Source organism: Bos indicus x Bos taurus, chromosome 19, assembly GCF_003369695.1.
Source record: "Bos indicus x Bos taurus breed Angus x Brahman F1 hybrid chromosome 19, Bos_hybrid_MaternalHap_v2.0, whole genome shotgun sequence".
NCBI lineage: Eukaryota > Metazoa > Chordata > Mammalia > Artiodactyla > Bovidae > Bos > Bos indicus x Bos taurus.
The window spans coordinates 41,116,556-41,143,340 of record NC_040094.1 but is presented as its reverse complement, the minus strand read 5'-3'; the positions used below and the strand labels follow the sequence as shown (position 1 = coordinate 41,143,340).

The 26,785-nt window shown below is 54.2% G+C and overlaps 3 protein-coding genes across 4 annotated transcripts; 1 reads left to right on the top strand and 2 right to left on the bottom strand.

The window, feature by feature from the left end:
* Window positions 1-6,805: 6,805 nt before the first annotated feature.
* Window positions 6,806-20,785, top strand: PGAP3 (post-GPI attachment to proteins 3). Of its 2 annotated transcripts, XM_027517153.1 has the most exons (8): window positions 6,810-7,050; window positions 8,237-8,334; window positions 9,135-9,287; window positions 17,269-17,331; window positions 17,959-18,020; window positions 18,357-18,493; window positions 18,756-18,957; window positions 19,127-20,785. In XM_027517153.1, exons 1-8 carry the CDS (start codon window positions 6,870-6,872, stop codon window positions 19,188-19,190), a joined length of 960 nt encoding a protein of 319 aa, XP_027372954.1. In that variant the 5' UTR covers window positions 6,810-6,869; the 3' UTR covers window positions 19,191-20,785. The 2 variants fall into 2 exon arrangements, with proteins under 2 accessions (XP_027372955.1, XP_027372954.1); XM_027517154.1 differs by lacking the exon at window positions 9,135-9,287 and having other exon boundaries at window positions 6,806-7,050.
* Window positions 20,786-21,369: 584 nt separating this feature from the next.
* PNMT (phenylethanolamine N-methyltransferase) lies at window positions 21,370-23,056 on the bottom strand. The gene is made up of 3 exons (XM_027519051.1): window positions 22,750-23,056; window positions 22,024-22,231; window positions 21,370-21,899 (listed from the first exon to the last, which is right to left on the bottom strand). The coding sequence occupies exons 1-3, from the start codon at window positions 22,949-22,951 to the stop codon at window positions 21,458-21,460; spliced, it is 852 nt and encodes a 283-aa protein (XP_027374852.1). The 5' UTR covers window positions 22,952-23,056; the 3' UTR covers window positions 21,370-21,457.
* Window positions 23,057-24,787: 1,731 nt separating this feature from the next.
* On the bottom strand, window positions 24,788-26,774 carry TCAP (titin-cap). Its single transcript, XM_027517019.1, has 2 exons — window positions 25,868-26,774; window positions 24,788-25,639 (listed from the first exon to the last, which is right to left on the bottom strand). The coding sequence occupies exons 1-2, from the start codon at window positions 25,975-25,977 to the stop codon at window positions 25,249-25,251; spliced, it is 501 nt and encodes a 166-aa protein (XP_027372820.1). The 5' UTR covers window positions 25,978-26,774; the 3' UTR covers window positions 24,788-25,248.
* Window positions 26,775-26,785: the final 11 nt, after the last annotated feature.

Sequence of the window (26,785 nt, the reverse complement as noted above, 5' to 3'; positions counted from 1 at the left end):
GCCACCGGGGGTGGGGGGGGTGGGGGGAGCCAGAGTGGGGACGGGGGGAGGAGCGGGGGTCAGAACTTCACGCCCCGGGAGGAGGCTCCAGAGAGGCTGAGTTTCCCAAGGAGAAAGAGCCCATTCAGAGCCAGGAAGGAAGGGGAGAAAACCTTGTCTGGTGTTTGACAAGAGGAGAGGAAGGGGGGCAGGGGTGGGCGCTGCTGATTCGCTTCTCCCCTCAACTGCCCCTCCAGCAGGGCCTGGCAGGACAGCCAAGGAAAGGGGATGTCTGAGGGACAAAGACAGAGGGGGGGCCTCAGAGGGAGCAGGGGGGCTGGGGACTGCTGGGGTTGCTGGAGGAACCTGAGAGTTTGCCGGAAGGGTCTGGTGAGGGGCCTGGGGAGTGAGAATTGCAGAGGAAGAGGGTGACTGAAGGACAGAGGGCAGCTCGTCAGATCTGCCTGAGCAGGTCTTTGGCTGCAGGTACTAGGTCCACGGGCAGTGGAGGTGACCACCAGCACTGAAGAGGCAGGGAGGGGCTCTGGCTCAGGGAGGTGACCTCGAAGGGTCAACAGGCTGGGGGCTGGAACCAGCAGCCTGTGAAATACCAGTCAATCATTGACCAGCCGCTGACACTGGGGGCACAGGAGGCCTTGTGTGTGTGTGTGTGCGCGTGTGTGTGCGTGTGTGTGTGCGTGTGTTGGCACCAGAGGCTCCTCCTCTCTGGCTACCTCAACAGCCAGCCAGGGGTCAGAGGACTGAAAATAAACAGAAAAAGGGAGGAGACACGGGCCACAGTCCGAGGTCCAGGTCACAAACTGGGGCCTGCCCCACAAGGCCTCTAGTCTGGGGCAAGGTTTGCTCGGGAAGTGTCTGTATGAATTGGTTGGTCAGAAGGAGTCCCCCAAAAGTAGGCACAAGGCCTCTCTGGGGCCACAGGAGAGTAATTTGGAAGTTTCTGGTCAGAAAACCTATTCTTAACTTGCAACCTAACCTCTGGGAGGCCCGTCTGTTAACCCCAGTCCCCAGGTTAGCAAAGGAGCGGAGCCTAGAGGGACACACCAGACACGTGAGACCCTGGGTGTGCTGATCGCCTCCCTCAGCCCCTCAGCCCCTCAGCCCCTCTCAGGAATGCAGGGTAAGGCCTGGGGAGTTGGCCTCCCTCCCTCTCTAGGCTGCCTGGGCTCTCATCTGGCTTTGATGCAGGTGCATGGAGCAACCATGGCTTCCATCTTGGCCTGGGCACGCACAGCTGTCACGGCTTGTGATCCCATGTCCTGTGCTGTCGGTGTGTTTGTGCTGACTGCTTAGTATGTGCCTTAAGTGCATCTGAGGGGCTGTCGGCTGTCCTCACGTGGTAACTGGGCTGTGTGGCCTTGAATAAGGCTTCACTTTGCCATCTGAAATATGAGAGTTGCACTGAATGTTTCCTGGTCACAGTGTTTTAGGGTTTGGTGTGGGAGTAGTGACCCTTTCAACCCCTACACTTGTCCCTTGAAAGCACCATTGAGTCATCTTTTTGGCAGATTCCAGATTCCTTGTTTCACAAGCACTGGGTCTTGCTGCTCTGTTCAAGCCTTGAGGACCCCATGCTCACTCCACTTGCTGCTGTAGATACAGACGACTGGGGTGTGAATGAGGACATTCTTGCCTCTGGCTTTCGGTTTGGGGAAGAAGAAACTAGGAAGCTTTCAGAAGCATAAAGCTATGGCAATCGTGAAGTCTTGATATGGAGGGGATAACTCCAGTTCCAGATGATTTCGTTGACTGAACCCATGCCTCTCTTTCCTTGCACTTCCCATACAATCATTTTTTTAAATCCATCGATTCCTCTTCCAGTTCATCTAATCTTTTTCCCAATGCCAGCACCGGCTGGTCTAAGCTTCCATCAGTTCCACAAGCAAAAGCATAGGTCTTTGATCTTGGATCTTGCCCGCTTTCAATCCTTCCTTTCTCCCACACAATACCAAAGTAAATGTTTTCGACATAAATCAGATCATTTCATTAGCTCCGGTGCTGAAACACCTCCTAATGGCTTCCTGTTGCCTAAACTCTTCACCTTGACCTGAGACCTGCCAGAACCTAGTCTCTGGCCTTCACTTCGGTCTCAGAGCCTTCCAGTCATGCAGCTTTCTTTTCTGTTTTTCAAAGATGCCAAGCTTGTTTCTGCCTTAGGGCCTTTGCACTGGCTGTTCCCTCAGCCTAGAACAATCTGCCCCCAGGTGTTAGCATGGCTGGTTTCTTCTGGTCAAGCAGGTTTCAGCTCAAATGTCACTTTCTCAGAAAGGTCTCTGACCACCTAATCCAAAGTGGCCTTCTCCTCCTCCCTCCTTTGCCTCCTTCCCTCATTCAGGTTGTTTTCCAATTATATTACTCAGTGCTTGTGACTATGTGAAACTGAGTTTTTACGTTATACCTGTTTTCTAACTGATGACATACAAATGGCACAAAGTTTTCAAAGTACAAGAATAAAAAACATCTCTCACTTCCTTGTCACCCAGATACACAGTTCCACCTCTCCCCAGAGGCAACAACTATTTCCACTTTCTAAGTATAGTCTCTAAAAATAACAAACATAATATATATACTCTTGTTTTTCCTCACACGAGGTAATGTGTAGACACACACATATTGTTCTGTATCTTGCTTTTTTATACTTACCAAAAATATCATGACGGTTTGTCCACATCAAGATATTATAAATCTGCCCCGTTCTTATTAATTTCTATTTTGTATTCTATGATAATTACCTGGATCTCCCTCCATTTATGTAATTCATTCCCTATAGCTGGACATTTTGTTTTTTCTCTTTTTTTTTCTGCTATTGAAAATAATGAATAATGCTGCCTTGACTAGCTTTGTACTTTACCCCATTTTGCACTTGTGCAGGTATACCTAGAGACTGTGTAGATGTAGATACACCTATGAGAGAAATTGCTGGTTAGAGAGTCTATGGAAATTATTGGATTAAAAGGTATGTATATTTTACACAGTGCTAAACAGTCCTACAAGGAGAGCCAACCAGTCCATTCTGAAGGAGATCAGCCCTGGGTGTACTTTGGAAGGAATGATGCTAAAGCTGAAACTCCAGTGCTTTGGCCACCTCATCAGAAGAGTTGACTCATTGGAAAAGACTCTTATGCTGGGAGGGATTGGGGGCAGGAGGAAAAGGGGACAACAGAAGGTGAGATGGTTGGATGGCATCACCGACTCAATGGACGTGAGTTTGAGTGAACTCCAGGGGATGGTGATGGACAGGGAGGCCTGGCGTGCTGCGATTCATGGGGTCGCAAAGAGTTGGACACGACTGAGTGACTGAACTGAACTGAACTGAACTGAAACAGTCCTACATAGCGATCATACCGATGTGCTCTTGGTATTAGCAGTCTTTTGTTTAGTATTCATTTATTGCCTGTCTTCCTCCTCTGACCATGAGAAAGATGGCACCTTGGTCATTGCTCTGTCCCCAGAGACTTGCACATGGTAAACTGCAATACCTATTTGATAAATTAGGAGGAATCCTCACTGTAGACTATCCTTCAATTTTTTATTCTAAGAATATGGCCAGTTTGCCTACGAGCCCTCAGCACACTGTACTGTGTGCTTTTGTCTTTCTCCTCCCTAGACTTGGAAGGATTTCTGATTCATCTATTTTTTTCCTAGTGCAATTGCTAACACCCAATAGGGCTCAATAAGGCTGAGTTGAAGGAATGAATCAATGACTTTGCAGGCTGTGACTCACATAAAAAACCAAATCCAAGTTAGGAAACAGATTAAGATGAGGGAGCTCTTGAGCAAGGAAAGGAGGATCTCTGGGCTGAAAAGTGGGGAAATGGAGAAGCCTGGTAATTGTTTCTTCTGGCAGGAAAAGTTCTCAAGAGATGTCCCAAAGAAACAACACCTCATCTCCCATCGGGACAACATGACAGACCTCTCCACCTTTAATCTAGGATTGTTTTCTCCATTGGATAGCCATGAATTTTCAAGGACCTAAAAAATGTTTGAGGCATGAAAAAATTTTCAATGCTAGCTCCAAAATACGATAAGAAAACTGCATAAAAACAATTAATATTTTATTAAAGATGTACAAAATATAGCATTATGTCAACTATTTACTTAAACTCAATTCAATTTATATATAGTTATTTATAAATTTTATTTAATGTGCATGCTGCCACATTTTAGGATGTTTGATATAATATAGGATGAGGCTTCCTAAATTGGAACCTTGAAAGTTTTAAGAGCTCTGTTTCTCAAAAGGAGAATCCGTACTCTGTCAGTATTTCATCTTCTTTAATCCTAAATTTCCTCATTTTTAAGTAGGAATCTTAGTAAAAATATTCATCCAAGCATTCTAGTAAGAACAAAATAACATATTGCATTATAAAAGAACTAGTCTATCACACATACTTCAGCTATTTTTAACTTTTAAAGAGAGCGAGAAAAAAGAAAGAACTGACCCATCAGATGCAAAATAGTATTAGTACTCGATTATTTTCAGTCAGCTCCTGGAGGGCTGAGTGGTTGTTTTGTTCATTTCAGTTTCCCAATCAGTATCAAACTGGGTGCCCAACTCCAGGGGACACTATTCATGTCATATTGAACTGAAAAAGGTACCATTTGCAGAAAATATAATGTGAATGGGGCACCCCTGAGCACCATTCACAGAACATAAAATATGAATGGTGCTTCCTGGAGCTGGGCCTTACCTTGGTGCTGGGGCTAGGGGCTCAGGAAATGTTTGCTGACAGAGTGAAAGAGTAGAATCCAGGGACTTCCCTGGTGGTCCGTGGCTAAGACTCCGAGCTCCCGGTGCAGGGGCCATGGGTTCAATCCCTGGTCAGGGCACTTGATCCCACATGCCAAAACTAAGACCTGGTTCAGTCAAATAAATTAATTAATTAAAAAAAAAGAATAGATAGAATCCAGAGAGTGGAGTGGAGGAAAAGACAATCACCACACACACACACACACACACACTAATTATGCTTCAATCCCTGGGTTGGAAAGATCCCCTGGAGAAGGGAATGGCTACCCACTACAGTGTTCTTGCATGGACAGTTCCATGAACAGAGGAGACTAGTGGGCTATACAATCCATGGGGTTGGAAAGAGTCAGACAGGACTGAGCAACTAACACTTTCACTTTCTATTCCCAAAGATCCTCCTCTTAATTTTTCTTGAAATAGGATATCTCTCTTATTTCAGCGTAGTTTGAATCATGCTGGTGATTTGATAGCCCAGCTTTGGCACCCAAATTCTTATGATAAATTACATTGTTCATTCACTTAAACAAACAAAAACATCAAAAAACTCCATCTTTGGTCTTAGCAAGTGCCTTTGTGTGTGTGTGTGTGTGTGTGTGTGTGTGTGTGTGTGTGTGTGTACTCAGTCATGTCCAACTCTTTGCAACCACATGGACTGTAATCCACCAGGCTTCTCTGTCTATGGAATTTTCCAGGCACGAATGCTGGAGTGGGTTGCATTCCCTTCTCCAGGGGGTCGTCCCGATCCAGGGATCAAACCCCTGTCTCCTGCATTGGCAGGCCAATTCTTTACCACTAAGCCACCTGGGAAGCCATAAACCAGTTTTAATAAAATTCAAAAGAAATGACCCCAAAAGTTTTCTCATTATCACTTTGTGTGGTCCATAGTCATCTAGATTATGCATATATCTACCTTGACTCTATCACGTCCTTCCTTTGTATGCTTCCCGTTGGGGACGTGTTCCTTCTATTTGAAAAATATCTTTTAGTATCCTTTTCACTGAAGGTCTGCAGTGACAAATTCTCTTTGTTTCTGTCAGAAAACATAATTAGTCTTCATTTTTGAGCCATATATATTTTTATATATCAAATCCTAGGTTTTAACAGTTAATTTTCCTTCTGTGTTTTAAATGTGTGGCTCCATTGTCTTCTGAATTTTATTTCTACTGAAAGTCAACTGCAAGTCTTAGTATGGCTTCTTTCCATTCAAATGTCATTTTTCTTTTTTTAGCAGTTTGTTGATGATAGATGTGAGTTCCTGTTAGGCTTACCCTGAGGCAAATTCTGTACTAGTGCTGGCAGTAGAGTAGTAAACAAGACAGCAAAGTCCCTCCACAATCTTGCCTAGGAACAGAGACCACCATATGTTATATTCCCTCCACGTGTTATTACTCCTAGAAGCAGTGTTTCAGTTGAGACTAAAAGAATCAGCAGGAGTAAGAATGATATGGACGAGGGGACGAGGGAAAGCCAAGGGCCATGGCCTCTTGAGGGAAGTCCGGAGCAGAGAAGTGAGGGAGATCAGTAGGCAGGAGTCAGATTATGCAGGGCTTGTGGAATTATGATTTTATCTTGAGGCAAGTAGGAGCCAGTAAGGAATTTTAAGGAGAATGATATGGTCAAATTTCAATATTTGGAAACGGAGCATGGGCTGGAGGGGTGTAAGTAGAAGTAGGGGGATGTGTTAAGAGGATACTTTGGATGCCTGGATGACAGATGATGATTTCTTTAACTAGAGTAGTGGTGCCAGTGGAGTTGGAAGATAAATGGACACTTCCAGGTACATTAGGGTGAGGAAATCCGATTAAACTGGCAACAGAAAAATAGCCCTAGCTCAAACAAAGAGGCCCTGGAGAAGAAAGAAGACAGATGTTGATAAAATACCACTTTATTTTGCTTCTTAACCTACCCGGTGTCTCCCTTACCCTAACCCTGTCGCCTTTTTATAAGCAGATAACGTTTAGGCGAGGGGCGGGGCAGGCGCCGGCAAAAACCCGGGAACTTGTATTTAAACTGGGGCGGACGTCAGCGGAGAGCAGATGAAAGAACACAAGGCACTTCCGCTTACTCCGGAAGTGAAAGCTCCTAAGTTCCTCCGCAGGCGGAGAGCCAGGGTGGAAGGATGGCCGGGCGGACTGCGCGGCTGGTATTGCTGGCAGGAGCAGCCGCGCTAGCAAGCGGCTCCCAGGGCGACCGCGAGCCAGTGTACCGCGACTGCGTGCTCCGGTGCGAAGAGAGGAACTGCTCGGGGGGTGCACTGAAGCACTTCCGCTCCCGCCAGCCAATCTACATGAGTTTAGCAGGTAAGCCACACCCCGCGGTAGGCCCCGCCCAATGATCTTGGCCCCGCCCCCTAGTACCACTCTGTAATGATGTACCTTAGTTCCTCCCTCGGGTCCATTATGGGTGTGAGTGAGTGGAGCCCCAGAGTGATGATAGCCTGTCAGCCAGGAGCTTCGTTTACTTTTTATTTATTCAGTCAAATGGGCATTTACTACCGCCTGGGTACAAAGTACTGGAATGACACTGAAATCAGACCAGGGTCCTGCCACTAGGGGCTCATAATGCAATGAGATGGTATTTCGAGCCCCCAAGGATTCTTAGATTAAGTAGCATGTAGGGGAGGAAGGAATCGTTTCTGACTTTGAAGAGCTAGGGGCACTGATTAGCTTGGACATTCCTGAAAGGAAGGTCTTCCCGATAGATGCATTAAATTTAGGCCTGTGGCCATAGTGGGCACTTACAGTGTGACAGGTGTCAAAATAGTTATTTTTCACAACAACCCTTAGAGGTTGATTCTCTTAACCTGATTTTTACAAATGAGGAGACTCAGAGAGGTTAGGTGTCCTGTTCAAAGTCACACAGCCAGTAACTAGTAGAGTTTTCAGTTCTGGCCTGTTTGACTACCAGTTTGTTCTCTTCACTGTCTTTTGTTTACCACACAGAAAGAACAGAGAGTGGAGGCCCTGGGTAGATATGGACACATCCTGCAGCTTGGTTTACTCAGGGAGCAGGGTGCCTGAAAAGGAGTCATGGGAAATAAAGTTTAAAAGGCAGGGTGGGGCCTCCAAAGTCAGAGTGAAGAACCTGAGCTTCATTTTCATAGGCGGGGGTTAAGATGACAAGGATTTCTTCCTGGGGAGTGAGAGAAAATCCTGTATTCAGGAAGAGCAAACGTGAACCCAGATGTCCACAGATGGGTCCATCAGATGCGGAAATCTCCGTCTTGGGTGAAAGGAGAAGAGACATCTCTATTTGCTCACTGTACACTCTAACACACACACACACACACACGCACGCACCTTTCCCTCGTGTGTATGTTGCACCATTACTCATCCATCCAAGCAGAAAGTTAGGATTTTCAGATTTCTTCTGGTTTTCTCCAACCTGCAGGCCCTCTTGGCTTGTGTTTGGGTTGGAGCCCCTTTGGGGCTATCTCTGTGCCTCCCTGTGCTGGGGAGTCCACCAGGCCATATTTATCTGTTTCAGGTTGGACCTGTCGGGACGACTGTAAGTATGAGTGTATGTGGGTCACCGTTGGCCTCTACCTCCAGGAAGGTCAAAAAGTGCCTCAGTTCCATGGCAAGGTGAGCTGGAAGGTCAGGTTAAGTATATGGTGGGAGTAAGATGCCTCTAGTTGGATCGCGCTGTTGAAGCAAGCCAAAGTGTGGGGTGATGAGTGTGTGTTTCCTGTCCTCAAAACATGCTGGTTTTCGTATCATCAGATGGGAACAATGTGTCTTGCCTCTGGATTTGAGGTAACAAGATCTGGGAGGTTTTGGGGTCTCCTCAGGGAGTGGTGCTGGGCTGCTTAGAGTGGTTGAGATGCCCACCTTGCTACAAGGACAAATTCCCAGAGTGTCCCCTTGGTATGCTCTCTGTTGCTTCTTCAGTAGGGGTCTGGATTTAAAATAAAAATACCCCCTCAGATTGCCCAGTGAGGCACAGAGGCTCAGCTTGCTGATACCCTTTGATCCAATAAGATCTTATTCTAGGCTGTTGCGGCTGGTAAGAATTATTCTCCCCAGCTTGTCACAGAGTAAGGTGAGGCTCAGAGGGCTGTGGTCAGTGGTAGAAGATGGATTAGTTCTTGTGTCTTCTAGATGACAGGTCTGTGCTGCTTCCACCAACCATACTGAGCCATCAGCACTGGCCTGCCTTGTCTTCCCAGTGCTGTGAATGCTGGCCAGGATAGAGGGATGACTCTCAGCCAGGGAGCGCAGGGGAGCTCGTTGACCTGAAGAGGGACTGCATCTGAGGCTTTGGCCAAGGTCCAGAGCTGAGGAGCTGGCTGGGGACCTGGGGATGCAGCAGGTCAAGCAGAGGTGGGTGGGGCCAGCTGGGCATCGCCTGCCCCTCAGGCCCCCTCCATGTGCTCCTTTTTCAGTGGCCCTTCTCCCGGTTCCTGTGCTTCCAAGAGCCAGCTTCTGCTGTGGCCTCTTTCCTCAATGGCCTAGCCAGCCTGGTGATGCTCTGTCGCTACCGCACCTCTGTACCAGCCTCCTCCCCTATGTACCCCACCTGCATGGCCTTCGCTTGGGTAGGTAACCTGGTAGGATTCCTGTTCTACACCCTCATCTGAGAACGAGGAAGCCTTAGATCCCCATTCTCACCCACCTAGCTTCCCCTCAATTTTCCAGGGTTAAACCTGCAGCTGTGGGGTGGTCCAGCCTGGGGAGAGCAGGGAAGGTGCTGAATCAGGCCTTTGCCTTCTAGAAGATCCTGGGTCCGGCTGTCTGAGAGGGAGGGAGAGAGGAAAGAGACCTTGATCTCGTCCCGAAGCAGGAAGCTGCTCAAACACCAGTAGGACAGTTTACAGACACAGAAGGGAGACGGGTGGTAGGAGCATGCTGGGACCACAGGTCTTTCCCAGGACCCCTGTGGAGGCTTCAAAGCCCTGTCAACCCCAGCCGAGCCCTAGAGGCAGTGGCAGCGACAGTACTCTGTCTAGAGCTTAGACCATCCCTAGAGAAGCTGAAGTGTGTTCCATCTGAGTATCCAGAGAGGTCTCTGAGCTTCACAGAGTGGCTGGTCAGAAGAGCCAGCATCTGGGGCCTGGAGCTGTGTGAGCAACAGGGACTGTGGTACAGATACAAACCACAAGCACCTTGGGGAGGGCATGAGAGGTTGCAATGGATGTCTCTGGATCAGAACTACCATGGTAAACCTTAGGGAAACAGCCCCCACTCACTCACCTTGCTTCCATCAAGCAGCCATTTGTTCAGGTGTTGAGTGCCTACTATGTGCGAGAGATCCAAAAGCATATAAAAACACATGGGTGCCCACCCTCTGGTGCCAGTCACATAAGTACACAACTGAATGTAAAAGGTCAGCTATGAACCAGTGCAGTGAAGGCTAGATCAGTGCTGTGGGGGGTGTGGTGGGGTCTAGACCCGCACGGGGCAATCCAAGAAGGCTTCCGTGAGGAAGGGGTATTGAGGTCAAACCAGAATGATGGGTGAATGTGCACTGGCAGGACAGAGTGTAGGTTATATGAGGACATGAACGCCAGGAAGCCAACCAGGCAGGAAGCTGGGAGGGGGTGTGCAGCAGGTGAGCGGGTGGGCAGCAGGTGGAGCCTGGAGATGGATAGAGGTGGAGAGCCTGCAGGCATAGTAACACTTTAGATCTTGACTCTCAAAACCTCATAGTAACACTTTAGATCTTGACTCCCAAAACCTCATAGTAACACTTTAGATCTTGACTCCCAAAACCTCAGGAAGCAATGAGGGTTTCAGAGAAGGGGCTTCGTGAATACATTTGCCATTCTGGCCTCTGTGTAGAGGCTAGGTTGGAGGAGGCAGGAGTGGATGCAGAGCCTATTTGGTAATTTTCGTGTAGGGCACAGTAGCTAGGCTGGAGAGGTGGCACAGGTCTGGGGAAGGAGGGGCATTAAAGAGAAGTGTGTTTGAGCTGTGTTTTGGAGGTAACATTAAAAATTTTTAATGCGTTTCTTTAACAAACCCATGCACAGCTCTTACTCTGTGCCAGGTATCATTCTAAGCATTTTATAAATATTAACCTTGTTAATCCCATAAAAAGCTTATGAGGTAGGTAGTAGTATTGTCCTCAGTTTACATCAAGGAAACCAAGGACTGGAAAGTTTAAGTTACCTGCCCCAGGAGCCAGGGTTTGGCCTGGCATCTGGCTCCAGAGTTTACACTCTTACCCCATCTTGGCTGTGAGGCGACCTAAGATGAGAAGTGAGAAATCAAGGACAAGCCCTGTGCTTCTGCTTAGAAGACAGTGATAGAAACTGTGAGTGTGGATGTCATCACCAGCGGGGAGCTTGGTGAGAAGAGAAGGGATCTGGGATAGAGGCCCGGGAAACCCCAAAACTTAACGGCTGAATAGGGGAGGAGGAGCCAGCAATGCAGACAGAAAGAGTGGCCAGAGGGGCAGGTGGAAAACCACAGGGCCATCGTGTGGTCGGGGGAGCCCTGGGACAAGGATAAGAAGGAGTCGGCCATTCTCCTGAATTCTACTTCAGTCAAATAGGATGAGACTGAAGGTCTCTGTGGACCTTGGGGAAGCTGATCGTGTCAAGAGCCGGAAGTCTAGGCCAAACCTTGGACTTCAGAGATGGGGACTGGAAGGAGGGCCAGAAGGAGGCTGTGGAACCTCTGGGAAATGGTGCTCCTCCCTAATACTTTCCATTCAATAATATTCATAATCTTTATCAGTTATAGAACTCAGATCACAGGATGGGCATGGTCCTAAGTTCTATACGTACATTTTCTTGTTTAATCCTCATGATATCACTGCAAGCCCTGTGGAAGGCTCAGAGCAGGGAAACATACCCAAAGTTATCAGCTCACAAGGTGGTGACTAGTGGAGGCAGCGTGGCCCCCAGGGCTGTCTGACTCCAGGGCCTGAGCACCTAGCCCCCTCTGGGTTGTCTCCACGTGTGCTGCTGCCTGTTTGTGGGTATCTGCTGTGGGTAGAGACGGGTTCATGCTTGTGGTGGCTGAAGCCCCCATCCCAAGGAGCTAAGCTGAGTGCGAGGTGCAGGTGTGGCCAGTCTGGGAGGCAGGATAGAGGCTGAGGCAAAGAGGGCTCAGGGAGCGAGCCTGGCGAGCTATGAGGTAGAGACCACATCGTCTGGGTGGAGGAGTCTCTCAGGGAAGCACGGGAAGGAGGGGAGCCTGCATCTCCTTCTACGGGATCCGTAGGCCTCGTCAGGCTTAGACATGTGCCCAGAGGGGAGAGGACGTTGGATTCCCACCTCCTGAGCTGGGGGCCCAGCAAGAGCGAAGGTGCAGAAGCTGGTCAGTGTGGGGCCTGGACCAGCATCCTTGGGAAGGTCAGCCTGACTGCTGTGACTGGCTGAAGGGCAGACGAGGGAGTTAAGAGGGAGCAGAGAGGGCTCTGAGTGCCGGACTGAGGGGCCAGAATTGTGTAGACTGGGGCCTGGCATCATTCCAGCCTGTCACTGGTGGGACAGAGCCACCACTCCCTGTTTTTGCCCTCATGCAGAGAAGTGAATTTGGTCCTGGCTAGACGCTGACTCCTTGGAAGGAAAGTTATGACCAACCTAGATAGTATATTCAAAAGCAGAGACCTTACTTTGTCAACAAAGGTCCGTCTAGTCAAGGCTATGGTTTTTCTAGTGGTCATGTATGGATGTGAGAGTTGGACTATAAAGAAAGCTGAGCACCGAAGAATTGACGCTTTTGAACTGTGGTGTTGGAGAAGACTCTTGAGAGTCCCTTGGACTTCAAGGAGATCCAACCAGTCCATCCTAAAGGAGATCAGCCTGGGGTGTTCATTGGAAGGAATGATGTTGAAGCTGAAACTCCAATACCTGATGCAAAGAGCTGACTCATTTGAAAAGACCCTGATGCTGGGAAAGATTGAGGGCAGGAGGAGAAGGGGACGACAGAGGATGAGATGGTTGGATGGCATCACCGACTCAATGGACGTGGGTTTGAGTGGACTCCAGAAGTTGGTGATGGACAGGGAGGCCTGGCATGCCACACTTCATGGGGTCGCAAAGAGTCAGACACGACTGAGCGGCTGAACTGAACTGAATGCAAGCAGGAAAGGTGGGGAAACTGAGGAGAGTTCTCTTGTCCCCTTTCCCTTGGCATTCTTCCAGGGACACTGATGCCTGCCCTTACTGCCCCTCGTCCCTGCCCCTGTTATCACAGGACAGTCCTGCCTGAACTATCTGAACCGAACTCAGAGCCTCCTGGGGTAGACACGCTGGTCTGAGGGCACCTCAGAGAGTTCCTGCCTTCATCTTCATAACACGTGCCAGAGGCTGGTGGTCGCTTCACAGCTCTCACTTTGATCCCGCCTGATTCTGGGGTCTTTCGTCTCACTGGCATCTGCCACTCAGCTTCCGTCTTGGCGAGGATCATACCTCCCAGGTGTGTCCTGCCGTCCACCATGACAGGGCCCTTAGGGACACAGCCAGTGATGCCAGGTTGGGAGAGGACAGATACCTGCGGCCTGTGTCTTAGGACACCCTGAGGACATGGGGCCCCCTCTTTGTGCCACCAGGAGGCCCTCGAGGGACAGAGCCTCAGTGCCCACACTCTCTGATGATCCAGTGTGGCTTTTACACTCGATCTTGTGTATTTGCAAGACGGAAAAATCCCAAGCTGTGTGGAGGTTGTGACTGTGGATTTTGTTGTAGGCTGGGTTTTCTGGAGCGACTGGGGCTCCTGATTTTTAGTGAGTTGGGGTGGGGAGGCCCCCCCACCTGCTCCAGGTGAGGTCTTGGGGAGGGGAAGGGGCCTCTGCAGCTTTTTCTCCAGCACTTAGCAGTGCTGACGAAGCTTTGGCATAAGAAGTCAACCCCTGCCTTGACATTTAGACCTGAACTTGGGCTGGGCAGCGGCCAGGCTTTGGAGGAGCCCACCACAGACCTTTGGCTTCATGGAACCGGAGGCCCCTGCTCTCTGCCAAAGCTATGAGGCTAAACTGGTTCTCTGTCCCTTCATCCAACAAGGAAAGGTCCTTTGGGTAGAGTGAGGATGGGGTGCCAGGAAAGGCCAGACTGTCTCTTCAGGATGGTTTATAGTGGTGGGGACTAACTGTACCCGACCTGTGCTGAGGAAACTGGGAAAAGATACAGCAGAATGGTGGCTAGACTTCCAGAAGGACGTCCCTACGGTCAGACAAGCGCCAGTGGAACAGGCAATGGCAGGAAATCAAGGAATCCTTTTTGATGGTGGAAAAAGTCCCCCTCCTCCCGTCTCCATCCACTTCTTGCCCACTTCTCTCTCAGGAGTGAACTGGGGCTGGCTTGCCCTGCCTGAGGCCTCTGGGAGAGGGGGGCAGGATGGCAGCAGGCATCATATTTAACATTCTGCCTCCCCCACTTCTGAGACAGCGAGCTATTTAAAGACCCACTTGTCCCCACCGCGGCGGTGTCAATGACAGCCCCGAGCACTGGGGCTTAGCACTGGGGTCGAATTCTTGACAGATCTGGCTCACTTGGCATCCAACCAGTTTCACGGCTGTGATATTTTTGTCTCAATTTTCTTATTTTCCAACAGACTGAAACAGCCTCCTGCTCTCCTCCACTCAGACCGCCGTGTCCCCCTCCAGTTCCACCCTCCTTGGCACCCTGCCCCTGGCCTCCCCCTTCCTTCAGTGTTCATGCAAAGTTCTTGGCGCCCGTGGCCCTCCTGGCCTGTCTGATTGGCCAGTTACCACCCCCCACCCCCGGCTCCCCATTCTACTCAGGCTTGGCCGAGGGGCCTGGGAGCAGTCATACACTTGGGCCCTCCTGTCCTTCACATCCTTCTGTTCCTAAACTTGAGCCTTAATGACAAACTCTGAGTGAAGAGAAGTAACCTCTTTTCGGTGCATCCTGGTTGGGTCGCTCAGGAGCAGGAAGGAAGGGGCTCAGAGGGGGCTCTTCCTACAGCTGTGGCATCTGTGTTCTGGGACCAAGAGACCCTGGGGCTCCGTGGTTTTCCCTGGAACATTGTGACCTTTGAGGAAGGGCAGTGGTGGGGGTCAGTTCCTGGACATGAAGAAGGAAACAGATATTTCTGGGCTACCTACTGTGTGCCAGGCCCAGGAATAGCCACCACTTACTGAGTGGTTTCGTTGTGCCTGGTATCTTGCAGACATCGTCCTGAGGACCCTCTTGTGCAGCGGGTGCTGTTCTGAACCCTGTTTTGTATGTGAGGCAACTAAGGCTCAGAGAAGCTATTATTTGCTCAAGATCACACAGCTGTTTAGGGGTTGAGACAGAACTTGAACCCAGAGTCCATCTCATGATGGAGGCTCCAGACATCCTCCCCCCAGCCTGGAACTGTGGCTGGGCCAAGGCAGATTTGGAGAGACCACCCTTTCTCAGACTAGACTTCCCTGGCCTCCAAGGAGAGTGGGAGACGGACTTGGGCTCTTTGGCCCTGGTTCTGTAAAGGGGTGTGAGGATCCTACGCTGGTCAGCAAGGTAGGGAGAAGTAAGTGCTAATGTTGAACCCTGTCCTGAGCACTGTGCTGTACACTGTACTTGTTTTGTTGGTTAAATCCTTATCAATACTATGATTATTCCCATTTTACAGATGAGAAAACTGAGGCCCAACAAGGCTAACTAACTTGCCCAAGAACACACAGGAAATGCAGAGGCAGGATTTGAACCCTGGCAGTCTGGCCCTAGGGCCTGCACTCTTAATGACACTATCTCCCAAGTCTGAGGAGGGGGTCAGAAGAGGAGCCCCCCATAATGAGACACTCCCCAGGGGAAAGGGGACTTTTCAGGGTGCAGAGTCCAGGCTTCAGGTGGGTCTCTGTAAGTGGAAGGCACCCCGGGGAGGCAGTTGGACGGGGGACCAAACAACCCCAGTCCCTGTCCCATAGAGCGAAGCCCTAGCCCTGTGCATTCCCCCACAAGCCTCCAGCTGCCACTTCGTCTGCCTGTAACCTCCCCATTCCTGCCATCGGTGACAAGGAGACCTGGCTGGCTGCCATTGCCTGCTGCCTTCCCCTCTGCCTCCCTGTCACATTGGCTTTCAGGGCCACTTCCCTGCCCAAGGATGTCCCTGTGCCTGGCCTGCCCAGGAGACCTGGCCCACGTGATTACCTGGGTCCCGTCTCCAGCACTGAGCCTGCTTCTCTCCCTACTCTGACCCGAGCATCACAGACTTCACAGAAGCAGAGTCTGAGGAAGGTCTTCGTCCTGTTCCATTTTCCAGCCTACAGACCAGCGCCCATTACCATCTCTGGGGAAGGGGGTCCAGTCTCCAGGGATGGGACAGGATGGCTGTCCTCCAAAGACCTGGATTAACCACCTGACATCAGGGCTGGCAAGGGGACAAAGGATCACTTTGGGCACCCCCTGATTTGTCCCAGGGGGGAGCTTGGGCCCAGAAGGGCAGGGCCTGTGCCCAGGTCATGAGGAGCAGAAGCAGCAAGAGTCAGCCCTGAACCCAGGCCAGACGGCCTCACCAGGCTCCCTGAGCCTCCAGAGACTTCCAGGCTTGAGCAGCTTTGCAGCAGAGCTTAGGCCTCCACCCCATTGCTCTCCCCAATTCCTCACAAGCCCCCTCGAGCCTGTGTTAGGGAACTCATCCTACCACCTGACCTTCCTGCTGCATACCAGGGGGAGAGTGGTTTTTTACCCTGCTCCCTCTGCCCCTGCCTGGTCAGTTTTCCTGGTACACTGGACCAAGTGAGCAGCTCCTGGCCTTCACCCATCTCTGGCAGGCCTGTACCACCCTAGTGCACCCCTCCCCACCCCCAGGGCCTTCCAGGCCAGACCTTGGCCGCTTCTTCCTTGACTGGTTTCCCGGCCCTCCCACCCAGCCCACCCTTCTTTCAGTAAGTTGGGTTTCAGCAGTCCCTGAAAAAAAATGCCACCACCGACTCCCACGAGAGTGAGGGCTTATTTGCAAGATGATTTGTACTCTCTCCTTGCAGTTAATTTCCAGGAGAAAAGCCTCCAGCAGTCCCTTGGGCCCTTGCCCACCACAGCCCCTCCAGCCCTGCTCCTTTGCTCCTCCCAGATCCAAGCAGCAGCCACTGGCCTGGCGGGTTGGGCCGGCCCAGCCAGGGGAAGGCTGGGCTTCCTCCTCAGAGACTTGGCCCCAGTGGGATCTGCTTGATCTCCCTCCCTTGCTTGCTTGCTCCAGACACACCCCAAGCTGGCTCAAGCCCCTCCACCCCACCCACTTCATTCCCGCCCCCAGAGGCTGAGGTCACTGGCTCCCCTGGCCCGGGTGGTGCTGTCATCACCTGCTAGTTGGGGGAGGAGGTGAGGTTCCCCGGGGGCTGTTGTCTTAGCCATTGAGTAACCAGGGAACTTGACTGCCGGAACTGGTTCCCAGGCCAGGCGGGAACCTGTGGAGGCTGCAGCGTCGCAGCCTTGGGGGGGTTCAGGGGTGGGAAGCTTGAGTGTGAGGGACCCAGACTGGGTTGGGTGGAGGGGCATGGGTTTGTTCAGGACCCAGGGAAGCATGTTTCTCAGCTCCCCTTCCCCAAAGTGAGATGGAGGTGGACCCTCTGGAGGGGCTTCCCCGCCTCTGGGCGCCAGGCTCACCAGCCGCCTCTCTCCTCAGGTCTCCCTCAATGCTTGGTTCTGGTCCACAGTCTTCCACACCAGGGACACCGACCTCACAGAGGTGAGCGCCCTCCCACTCCATCTTCTGCTGGGAACAGTCCCGGAGGACAGGGACAGCGGTGGGGCAGCCCTGGCTCTTACTTCTCCTGCTGACTGGGTTCACAGGACACTTGCTTTGTGCAGAGCCTTTTCAGCCTGTTAGTGCACTTGAGCCTCACTTGACCCTTGTGAGGCAGGTGTGATTACTGGCTCTTCTTAACTGGTGCGGCAGCTGAGCATTTGACAGGTGAGATCACTTGTCTAGGATCCCTCAGCCAGTGAAGGGGGGCAATCCAGACTCGAGCCCTCAGCTGTTGAACCCAAACTGCACTCTGAAGTCTGCGCATGCTCTTCCATTCTGGAGTCTTGGCCGGCACACCTCTAAACCCTTGCTGCTGAGTACATTTTTTTGTTAAATTGTATAATGTGAATACAAGGGTCAGTCTATTGAACTCAGACATAGAACAGCGATAGAGCAAAGGAACATGAGACATCCCCACTGGCCATAGGCCTGGGACTCCCACATTAGACTCTGGCTCTTGCCACCCCCATCCCTGTTGGGTCTTCTCCGGGCCCTACCTTCTGTGAAGCCTTGTCCACGGCCTACTCCCCTCACACTGGTCCCTCATCCAGCTCTCCTTGCCCTCAGAAAATGGACTACTTCTGTGCCTCCACTGTCATCCTGCACTCAATCTATCTGTGCTGTGTCAGGTGAGCCCGTCTTGGCTGCTATGGGGGCAAAATCGGGTCCTGGGGGCGGAAAGTGGTCACCAATCTCCCTGCCTGGGGTTGCTGTTCCAGGGCTTTCATCACGCATGCACATAGCATCCAGACGGATCTGGAGGGGACTCTGTGATGGGATGGGGGGCCCTGGCTCTTTCCAAGGAGCTCTATAGCACACGGTCACAGGCTGCCCCTCTGGGACTGTAAGCCTGCCCTGCTGGCCTGGCTCCCCTGCATGGTTGCTGGGGTGAGGGGGTTACTTCAGGGCATGCTGCCGTGGGGACCAGTCACTCTCAGTCTGAGCAGCTCTGGGTGGCGGGGCAGGACCGTGGGGCTGCAGCACCCGGCCATGGCCAGTGCCTTCCGGGCCCTCCTGCTGCTCTTGCTGACGGCGCATGTCTCCTACCTGAGTCTCATCCACTTCGACTACGGCTACAACATGGCCGCCAACGTGGCTATCGGTGAGGCGGGACGGGCTCTGGGAGGACGGGGCCGTCTGCGGAACTGCCGGCTCGGGGTGGAGGTGGGCGTTCGTGCTGTCCCCAGAGAAGGAGGTTCTAGAGAGACCCTTAGGGTGAAGGAAGAGGAAAGAATTTGGGGGTAGGAGAGAGGGGCGGTTGGGGGGAGGCTCCTGAGGGTGGCTCTGGGGTCACAGAGGGGAGACTTGGGGAGGAGAGAAGGAGTCCAGGGAGTGAGCCTCTTCCCACCCCCGCCCGCGCCCAGGCCTGCTGAACGCGGCATGGTGGCTGGCCTGGTGCCTGTGGAACCAGCGGCTGCCGCATGTGCACAAGTGCGTGGCAGTGGTCCTGCTGCTGCAGGGGCTGTCCCTGCTCGAGCTGCTGGACTTCCCGCCTCTCTTCTGGGTCCTGGATGCGCATGCCATCTGGCACATCAGCACCATCCCCGTTCACGTCCTCTTCTTCAGGTGGGTGCCTCTCCTTGCCCAGCACTCACCTCTGTGCCGGCTTCTCAGAAGCCTCTGTGTACCTGCCACCCACCCACCTGGCCAGCTTGCCTGCACCACCCGCCCCCGCCCCCAGGGGACGCTCTCAGAGCTGTGCCTTGCCTCAGTGGGCTCCCCTCTCCGCCCACAGCTTTCTGGAAGATGACAGTCTCTACCTGCTGAAGGAGTCAGAGGCCAAGGTCAAGCTGGACTGAAGGCACTGGAAGCAGATCTGCCCTCTTGAGAATCCTGTCTGTCCCTGCTGGCTCCCCTTCTCCCCCGAAGTCCTTGAGATGATTTGTTTTCCTTTCAGCATCTTGAACTTGGACATGAAGGGTGTGGGCCCAGAATCATGTAACCTGCCCACCCTTGCTCACCCCCACATGACCCCCACAGGTCTTGGCAGACCTGGCCTCGTAACATCGGGGGCTAGAAAATGGGCAGCCTCTTTGGTCCCTGGAGCTGAACTGGACTGGAACTGTGTTCTTAGCTCCACTGAGAGAAGGCTGTCTCTCCCTTCCTGTCAGCCTCCTCCTCACATCCCCTCACTGCCGGGATGATTCCCAGAACCCTCTGTCTAGCTGGGAGACCAGGTAGCACAGCCTTTGGGGATACAGTGAGGTCCCTTCTGTTACCCCTGTGCCCTCCTCGGGGCACCGCTAGGTGGCACTAGATGCTTGCTCTTGGGCTGCCCATTTCCCAGCAGATCTTCTCATGGGATCTAGAGGAAGTAAGCTGTTGGGATTGGGGAGCAGTCTCACTAAGACTTACTCCAGTCAGACCCCCGGGAGGCCTCACCGCACTCCCTCTTTGGAGCCAGGACCCCAGAGAGCGTAGGACAGGAATCCCTCTGGCCCCTGAGCTGCTGTTCTGGTTGGGAGCCCACACATGAGTGTGTGAGGGAGACCAAGTGTGTAGGTTGATGGGGTGGTGGGTGCAGATCTGGGGTGTGTGGGATGCCGGGTGGGGTGGTGAGCATTGGCCTTGTTGCAGTGCTGATGTGTGTGAGTGGTTTTGAAGTGTGTTGTTGGGGGACAGGCAGGTTAGTGTGGGTTAGGGGAATGTGCAGAGACTGAACGTGAGTGCAAGGGAGTGTGAGTTGGGAGGGGATCAAATCATGTGGACAACCACTGACTGAACACCAGCTCTGTACACAGCCCAGGCCAGGCAGAGAGCCAGGATGTCCTCAAGATCTGGCAGGGGTAAGAGTGTCCAGGTTGCATGTGTGTTTACGTGTTCCTTTCTTTTGCACTCCCCTCTCTACAAACCTCATAGAGCTCCCACACAACTCAAGATCACCCCCAGAATCAGCCCCTTGGGAGGCAGAGGGAGGAAGGAAAATGGGGATCCTCCTTGCCTAGACATGGTTTGCCATCCCCTACCCCAGTGCTCTGCCTGCTAAGCCCCTTTGCCACTTCCTGACCCAGGGCCGGGGGATAAGGAGCAATCTGGGGGAAGAGGGGAGAAGACCTTGGCTGGGTCTAGTCTCTGGTCTTCCCAGAAGCAGGCAGGGGCAGTGCTGTGCCTACGCTGTGGTAAAGGTGACCCCTGCCAGTTGCCAGCAGCCATAGCACATTCCTGCTCCACACGGATAGAACACGTGGAGCTCCAGAAACTTTCCATCCCACGGCCGTCTCTGATTGGAGCAGGGAGTCTGCTCCTCTTCCCCTCCCTAGGGGTAAGGGCGCTGAGCTAGGACTCCAACCTCAGGGACTTGGGTGGCCCGTGTTAACTTCTTTTGATACTAAGAACTATTTTAAGGTGAGGAGGGTGGCAAGGGACATTCTTAATAAACCAATTCTCAGCCTCACCTACTGTTTTCGATCTCATTTGTGTGAGTAGGATGGACTGGAGGGAAGAAGACAAAGCTGGCTGGAGGCAGCAGAGGGGCAGAGGGGTCTCTAGCTAGGAACGTGGGAGTGGGGATGGCAGGAACTAGATTCAGGGCAACAGCAGATATGGATGGAGCTCCTGTCCCACTTATCGTGGGGGCTGGAGGGAGTTGGTGCCTGTTTTTCTCCCCTGCCATCTCTGGGTCTTTGTGACTGGATGGTAGCTCCACTGGCCACAAGTTCCACTTACATCTCCTTCCCCTTCTGGGTTCCACTACGCTCCACTTCTATTTATTGGTTCTTAACCTTTCTGAGCTTCCCCTGCAAGTAGGGTACTGCTGAGCGTGGGGATGGAAGGGACCTAGCAGGTGCGGGGCACATAGCAGATGCTGAAGGAGCTCCCTGTGACCCTGGCCTTCCTTAGTTTGGGAAGAATGAGTGTACAGAAACTGACCTTTCTGGAAGCTTCTGAGGGGAAAAGGCCAGGGCCGATGCCTCCCATACCCCCACAACACAAGTCAGAACCCTTCCCCGGAGAGCCACAGACGGCACTTACACCAACTGACGGACTTATTTCTTTATTAGAGGCCACCTCAGACAACAGGGAGTCTAGGCGGGTGAGGGCCATTGGCCCTGCGTGCACGGGGGCCTCACACCCCCACCTTCTTCTGGGCCCAGGTGAAGAAGATGCCCTTGACATCGTCTACACCTGTCTGAAGGTGGGCAGGCATGGTGTAGGTGCGCAGATCCCGCACCTCATAGCCGCTCCGCACCAGGGCCTCCCTCACCTCCTCCTCGCGCACGGGCACCACTGCCAGCCTGGCCTCCCCAGCCAGGTACCATGACTCCTCCAGGGCTCCGATGAGGAGGAGGTGCCCCCCAGGCCTCAGCAGTGTGGTGATGTGGTCCAGGGCCCGCTGGAAGCTGGCCAGGTCTGGACTCACAGCCTCCAGGCAGAAGGCAGAGACCAGGGCGTCGGCAGGCAGGGGTGCCAGGCCTCCAGCACCCAGGGGCTGGGGCCGGTGCACATCGATGGGCAGGATCCTCTTCACCCTGGCTCGCAGCTGGCACTCCTTCTCCTGCCAGGATTCCCTGTTTGGGGGCAGAAGGCAGGGTCAGGACCAGGGTTCTGGCCCCCCACACTCAGTTCTCTGTTGGATCCCACCAGCCACTTCCGGGAAACCCCCTACCCAACCCTCAACCCCCCAGCCCTTACCCCTTGCCCTCGATGAGGCAGACATGCTGGCTGTACACGCTCCAGTCGAAAGCCCCAGGCTCTTCTCGCAGCCAGAGCCTCAGCTCCTGGCGGTTCACCTCCAGGAAATCTGTCATGGTGATGTCCTCAAAGTGGGCACAGGCGCTGAGCAGCTGGTATATAGTGGGTCCTGAACCGATGTCAATGAGGGTGCGGCCAGACACCTCACCTGGATGGGCAGAGGAAGTGGGCCCTGGTGCTAGGCCTGCAGCCCCCAGACTCAGTCACTGCCTCCCTTTCCTGCTTCTTCCCTGCTTCTCTCTGTTCCTTCTCCTGGTGTTGAGTGAGTCTCTATCTGGAAAAACCATTAGCTCTGGAGTTAGACGGACCAGGAGCTGAGTCCTGGCTCCAGCATCGGCTGACTTACCTTGGGAAATGAACTTAACCTTTCTGAGACTCAGGTTCCACAACCATTAACTATGCCTACCAGTGAGGATTAAGTTGGGGGAAACTCAGATGCCTGGCAGCCCCTCTCCTCTGCCTGTTCCCAGCGTTCTGCCTTCCCCACCTCTCCTCTCAGTTCTGAGTGTTCTCCACTCGGAACCCCTCTCCTCATCTCTCTCCTCTCACGTGAGGGTTCCTGCTCCTCTTCCTCTTCTATTTCACCTCTTAATTTGACCTTGGGCTCTCGCGTGCTGCCCCTCTCATTCCCTGATGAGTTTTTGTCACGTTTCCCCCCGCGCTCACCGGTGGCGAAGGTCTGAGCCAAGCAGCGCAGCTTCCAAGGCCCGACGCCGTCGGGGCAGCTCAGGTCCCCCCTCGGGGGCGCGTAGTTGTTGCGGAGGTAGGCGCGGGGCTCAAAGCGCTGGTAGGCCGAGGAGACCGCCGCCAGGCCCGGGTCTGAGTCGGGCACCGCGCCCGCCGCCTGACTCCGGTCTGTCCCGCTCATGCTGCTGCCGCGGCCACCCTTGCGCCCGCTCGCCTTTATCTGCGGCGCGACCCCCGCCCGCCAGCCCTGGCCCCTCCGGTGCGGGGGCGGCGGCTGAGCGATGAGCTGCCTGGGGCCACGCGCTGCGTCTTCCCTATGCCATCCATCTCCTTTAATGTCCCAACAGCAGACACACGGGGGTGGTATGGGGGGGAGCATCCGTCCCCGCCCCTGCTCTACCATTGCTCCCGGCTGCCCTCCACTCTTTGCCTCATCTGCCCTCCAAGACCAGCTCCTGCGCCCTGCCCCTCAGCTTCCTACCCCCGGACTCCATAGACCCCCGCAGCCACCAGTCCCAGCACCTCCACGTCGCCCCTCTCCAGTCCCGCATTCACCCCTTTTGCCTGGCATCCCTTCCCTTCTCTTTTGCCAGAGTTCAAGTTAGCCCTCTCCACAGTTCCCAGCTCCCAGCGCTCTCCACCAAGGGCCCAGTCCCCCGCCAGGCTCCCTATCTCCAGGACACCCTGTCCAACATCCACCCCATTTCTTAGTAAGGCCCCCCCAGCTCCCCTCCTCCAGGCCTCTCTTCAGTCCCAGCGTTCTCTAGCATTCCCATCCCACAGCCCCACCCCGCCGCCCCGCTCCCCACCCTGACTCCAGAAAGGACAGTCCGTTCTGGCCTCCCCCACGGTCTCGGTAGCCCTGGAGCTGCACAGCAGAACTCCAACCCCGCCCGTCAGATGGCAGTGACGATAGGCGAGGCGAGTGGGGCTAATGCGTGCCGCGGAGGGAACAGCCCGGCCTCCCCTGCAGGCCCTGCGGGCTTCCAGCCGCGTATCTCGCGGAAGGCTCAGGATGTTCCCGTCACGTCTAGGGCGAGGGGCCCAGGTGAGGACGGAAGGGCGCAGGGTGCATTCTCCAGGCTGCCAGGGCTCCCAGGGGACACGAGCCCAGCCTCGGACACCAAGGGATTAGGTGTGTCGACTGGTCTGGAGTCTGACCCCTCTCATCTCACAGCCCACACTCCAAGCCAATCTGGGGGAGCAGAACCAGGCCAGGCCTGCTTGGCCCTCCAGGGCCTGCTTGGCACTCCAGGTACCAGACTGTCAAGATGCCAGGTTCTCCCCTCCTATCCCCCCAAATAGGAAGTAGATTCTGCGGAGGCCATCTCCATGGTCTTCCTGGAGTGGGACCCACCTCTGACCAAGTCTAGTGCCTCTCCACCCTGGGTAGGCTACCAGTCCCTGCCAAGATGGAGCCCAGGCCTCCTCCATGCCACCCGCCCCCCACACCTTGTCCAAGAGAAAGTGTCTTCTAGTTAGGCCAGGCAGCCAGGTTGGGGCATGAGTTACTGCAACAGCTGCAGAGGTCACAGACAGGAACCTGACCCCCTACACACACCCTACCCCCAACAACCCACCTTGGGCTCCCAGGCCAGGGAGGGTGGAACACCTGACCCCAACCAAGGATTGATTCTGTCTGGATTCAGAATCAAGAGAGAGGTCAGCCCTGGGGTCACTGACCCCATCCACACCCTGGCACAGCTGACAGTCCTGGTGCCAGCCCCCTCCTTATTCTCCATGAGATCATTTCAACAAACCCTGGATGCCAACTGGCCTCATGGGCACTGCACAGTGCCAGAGGACTAGAGGCAGAGGCCAGGGCTCACGGCAGTCAGGGGGACTAGGCAGATAGCCACCCTGTTTACAGCTCTGTCCCTACAGCCCGTCCCCTCAAGCGTGGGGTGACCCACCAATTCTGCCATATTTAGCTGAAATGCAGGGCCTGTTCCCAGAAGTGAGCATTGGTGGGGACACCAACGGGCGGGCCCCTCAACCACAAGGAAAGAGACGAAACTCTGGCACGTGATTGAGCGTTTATTGCAGCACTAACAGAGGGTGCTGGGGGCTCCACCCTGCCTCTGCCCTCTTCACGTCCCCCTCCCTCCAGTCTCCTTCCCAGAGCACTCCAGATCCTCTTACAGTTTTTCTTCACCCTTCTCTGAAGCTGAAATCTGGACTGGGGTCACTCCTCTCAGGGGCCTCTTGCCCTCATCAGCTTCTTCTGCCCTTCCTCCTGGGACTGGGGGTACTTGGCTGTGCTGGCCCCCAGCTCTTCACCTTTTGTGCCCATTGTCCGCTCCCCTCCCTCTGGGAACTCAGGAGATCCAGGCATCCTGGCCTCTGGCTCCCTCCTCCCCTAGCCCCCAACTCTGGGCAAACTACGAAGCATCCGTGACCAGCAGCTCCCCTCCATGGTCCTAGCCAGGAAGGGCCCAGCCCAGGGCAGGCACAGTGGAGCCCGAGTCACGGTCCCTCTCAGCCTCTCTGTGCTTCCTGAGACATGGAGCGAGACAGGGAGCGACGAAGGGTGCCGGGCTTGCTGACAGGCACCACGGGAGGCAGCTGCTTGGTGATCTCGGCCACATCCTGGCGGTCCACGCACTGGCCTCCCAGGGCTGTTTCCAGTGCCAGCAGCTCCTGCAGCTGGATGGGGGTCTCCTCGCGCTCCTCCTTGGTGCCCACCTTGGCGGGGGTGAAGATGGGCAGAGGCAGCACCCGCTGGTAGGGCAGCTGGTACTCCTGCAGCCCACGGCCGAGGATGCCCATCCGCATCACCAGCCAGGGGGAACGCTGCACCAGCGCCTGGCACTGCCCCTGCCGGTGATAGGTCTCATGCCGCTGGGTATCCTCCTCATGAAGGGAGCAACTGGGAAGGAGAAGCGAAGGGACGCTGAACCCGAGAGCTGCTGCCCGCCACTCACCAGCGGGGCAGCAGAGCTCCCTGGGGCTGCTGGAGGGGCAACTCCACTTTCCCCAGCAGGCACTCTCCTGGCCCCCACCCCCAAAACCTCTCCCAGGCTTTGTGCTCTGGTCTCATGAATCTCAGGAAAGGTGCTCTGAGAGGATGGGGGACCCCTGACTGGCCAGCACTCACCCCTCCTCAGGCCTTGTGGACAGCGTCAGATCCTTCCACTCAGCCCAGAAGGCCTCTCGCCGCTCACAGTTCTCCTCTGACACCAGGCAGCTCAGCTCTGAAGTGGCCATGATGACTGCTCACTCCCTCTGGGCTCTCTTCCTCCCAGGCCCTTTAAATAGCCCCCTCCTCCCCCTCTTTCAGGGGCTATTTTCAGCCCCTCTGGCGTCAGATGCTATAAGCAGAGCCAAGACTCACTGATGGGGGACTCTGAGCCCAGGGCAGGGCTGGGGGGGGCGGTACCCAGATTCTGGCTGCCCCCAGGTCAGAGGTCAGCTTCTGAAGAGATCAAGATGCTCCAGTGGGGGCAGGGGTCCCCAGAGTGACACCTCCAGGTGTCTGACACTCTTCAGATACTACCCGTGACCAGGCACATGCCCAGCCTCGTGCCACCTTGGCACTTGCCATCTGCCCCACCCCTTCCCCTCGCCCAGGGAGGACAGCGGCTTGTCTGTAAACAGAGCGGGAAACAGTAGGAACCAAGGCCTCCTCTGGGCGCTGTACCAGGCCGTCAGGTCCTGTTCCCGCTGCTCTCCTCTGCCTGGGCTCAAGGGCACGTCACACCTCCGACCATGCCCCTCCACCAAAAGGACAGTGCCATTCCTCAGGTGTCTGCCCCCAAAGGCCTGGCTCCCAACCACCTCCCCAGCAGGGGCACTGGAAGTTAATTCCACTCCTGGGATCCTGGACACGAAAGAGGGGGGAGGCGGCCCCCCGACTCTACCCCCTCACTCAGCTGGGGTGAGACGGGACTCCAGCAGTTCCAGTGGGTGGCAGCCAGTTCTGGCTCCAGCCCCCAAATCAGCCATAATGAGGCTGTCTGAGTAGGGGGCAGCGTCCACCCCCTCTGGGCCTCATTTTCCTCACTTTCTGTTCACA

Bases quoted from the DNA above. Each gene is read 5' to 3' on its own strand.
- PGAP3 (XM_027517153.1), top strand. From the start codon at position 6,870: ATGGCCGGGCGGACTGCGCGGCTGGTATTGCTGGCAGGAGCAGCCGCG. The intron at 17,332-17,958 runs GTGAGCGCCCTC...CCTTGCCCTCAG, and splicing joins GGGACACCGACCTCACAGAG to AAAATGGACTACTTCTGTGC. The intron at 18,494-18,755 runs GTGAGGCGGGAC...GCCCGCGCCCAG, and splicing joins GGCCGCCAACGTGGCTATCG to GCCTGCTGAACGCGGCATGG.
- PNMT (XM_027519051.1), bottom strand. From the start codon at position 22,951: ATGAGCGGGACAGACCGGAGTCAGGCGGCGGGCGCGGTGCCCGACTCA. The intron at 22,232-22,749 runs GTGAGCGCGGGG...CTGCCCATCCAG, and splicing joins GGCTCAGACCTTCGCCACCG to GTGAGGTGTCTGGCCGCACC. The intron at 21,900-22,023 runs GTAAGGGCTGGG...GCCCCCAAACAG, and splicing joins TGCCTCATCGAGGGCAAGGG to GGAATCCTGGCAGGAGAAGG.
- TCAP (XM_027517019.1), bottom strand. From the start codon at position 25,977: ATGGCCACTTCAGAGCTGAGCTGCCTGGTGTCAGAGGAGAACTGTGAG. The intron at 25,640-25,867 runs GTGAGTGCTGGC...TCTCCTTCCCAG, and splicing joins TCCACAAGGCCTGAGGAGGG to TTGCTCCCTTCATGAGGAGG.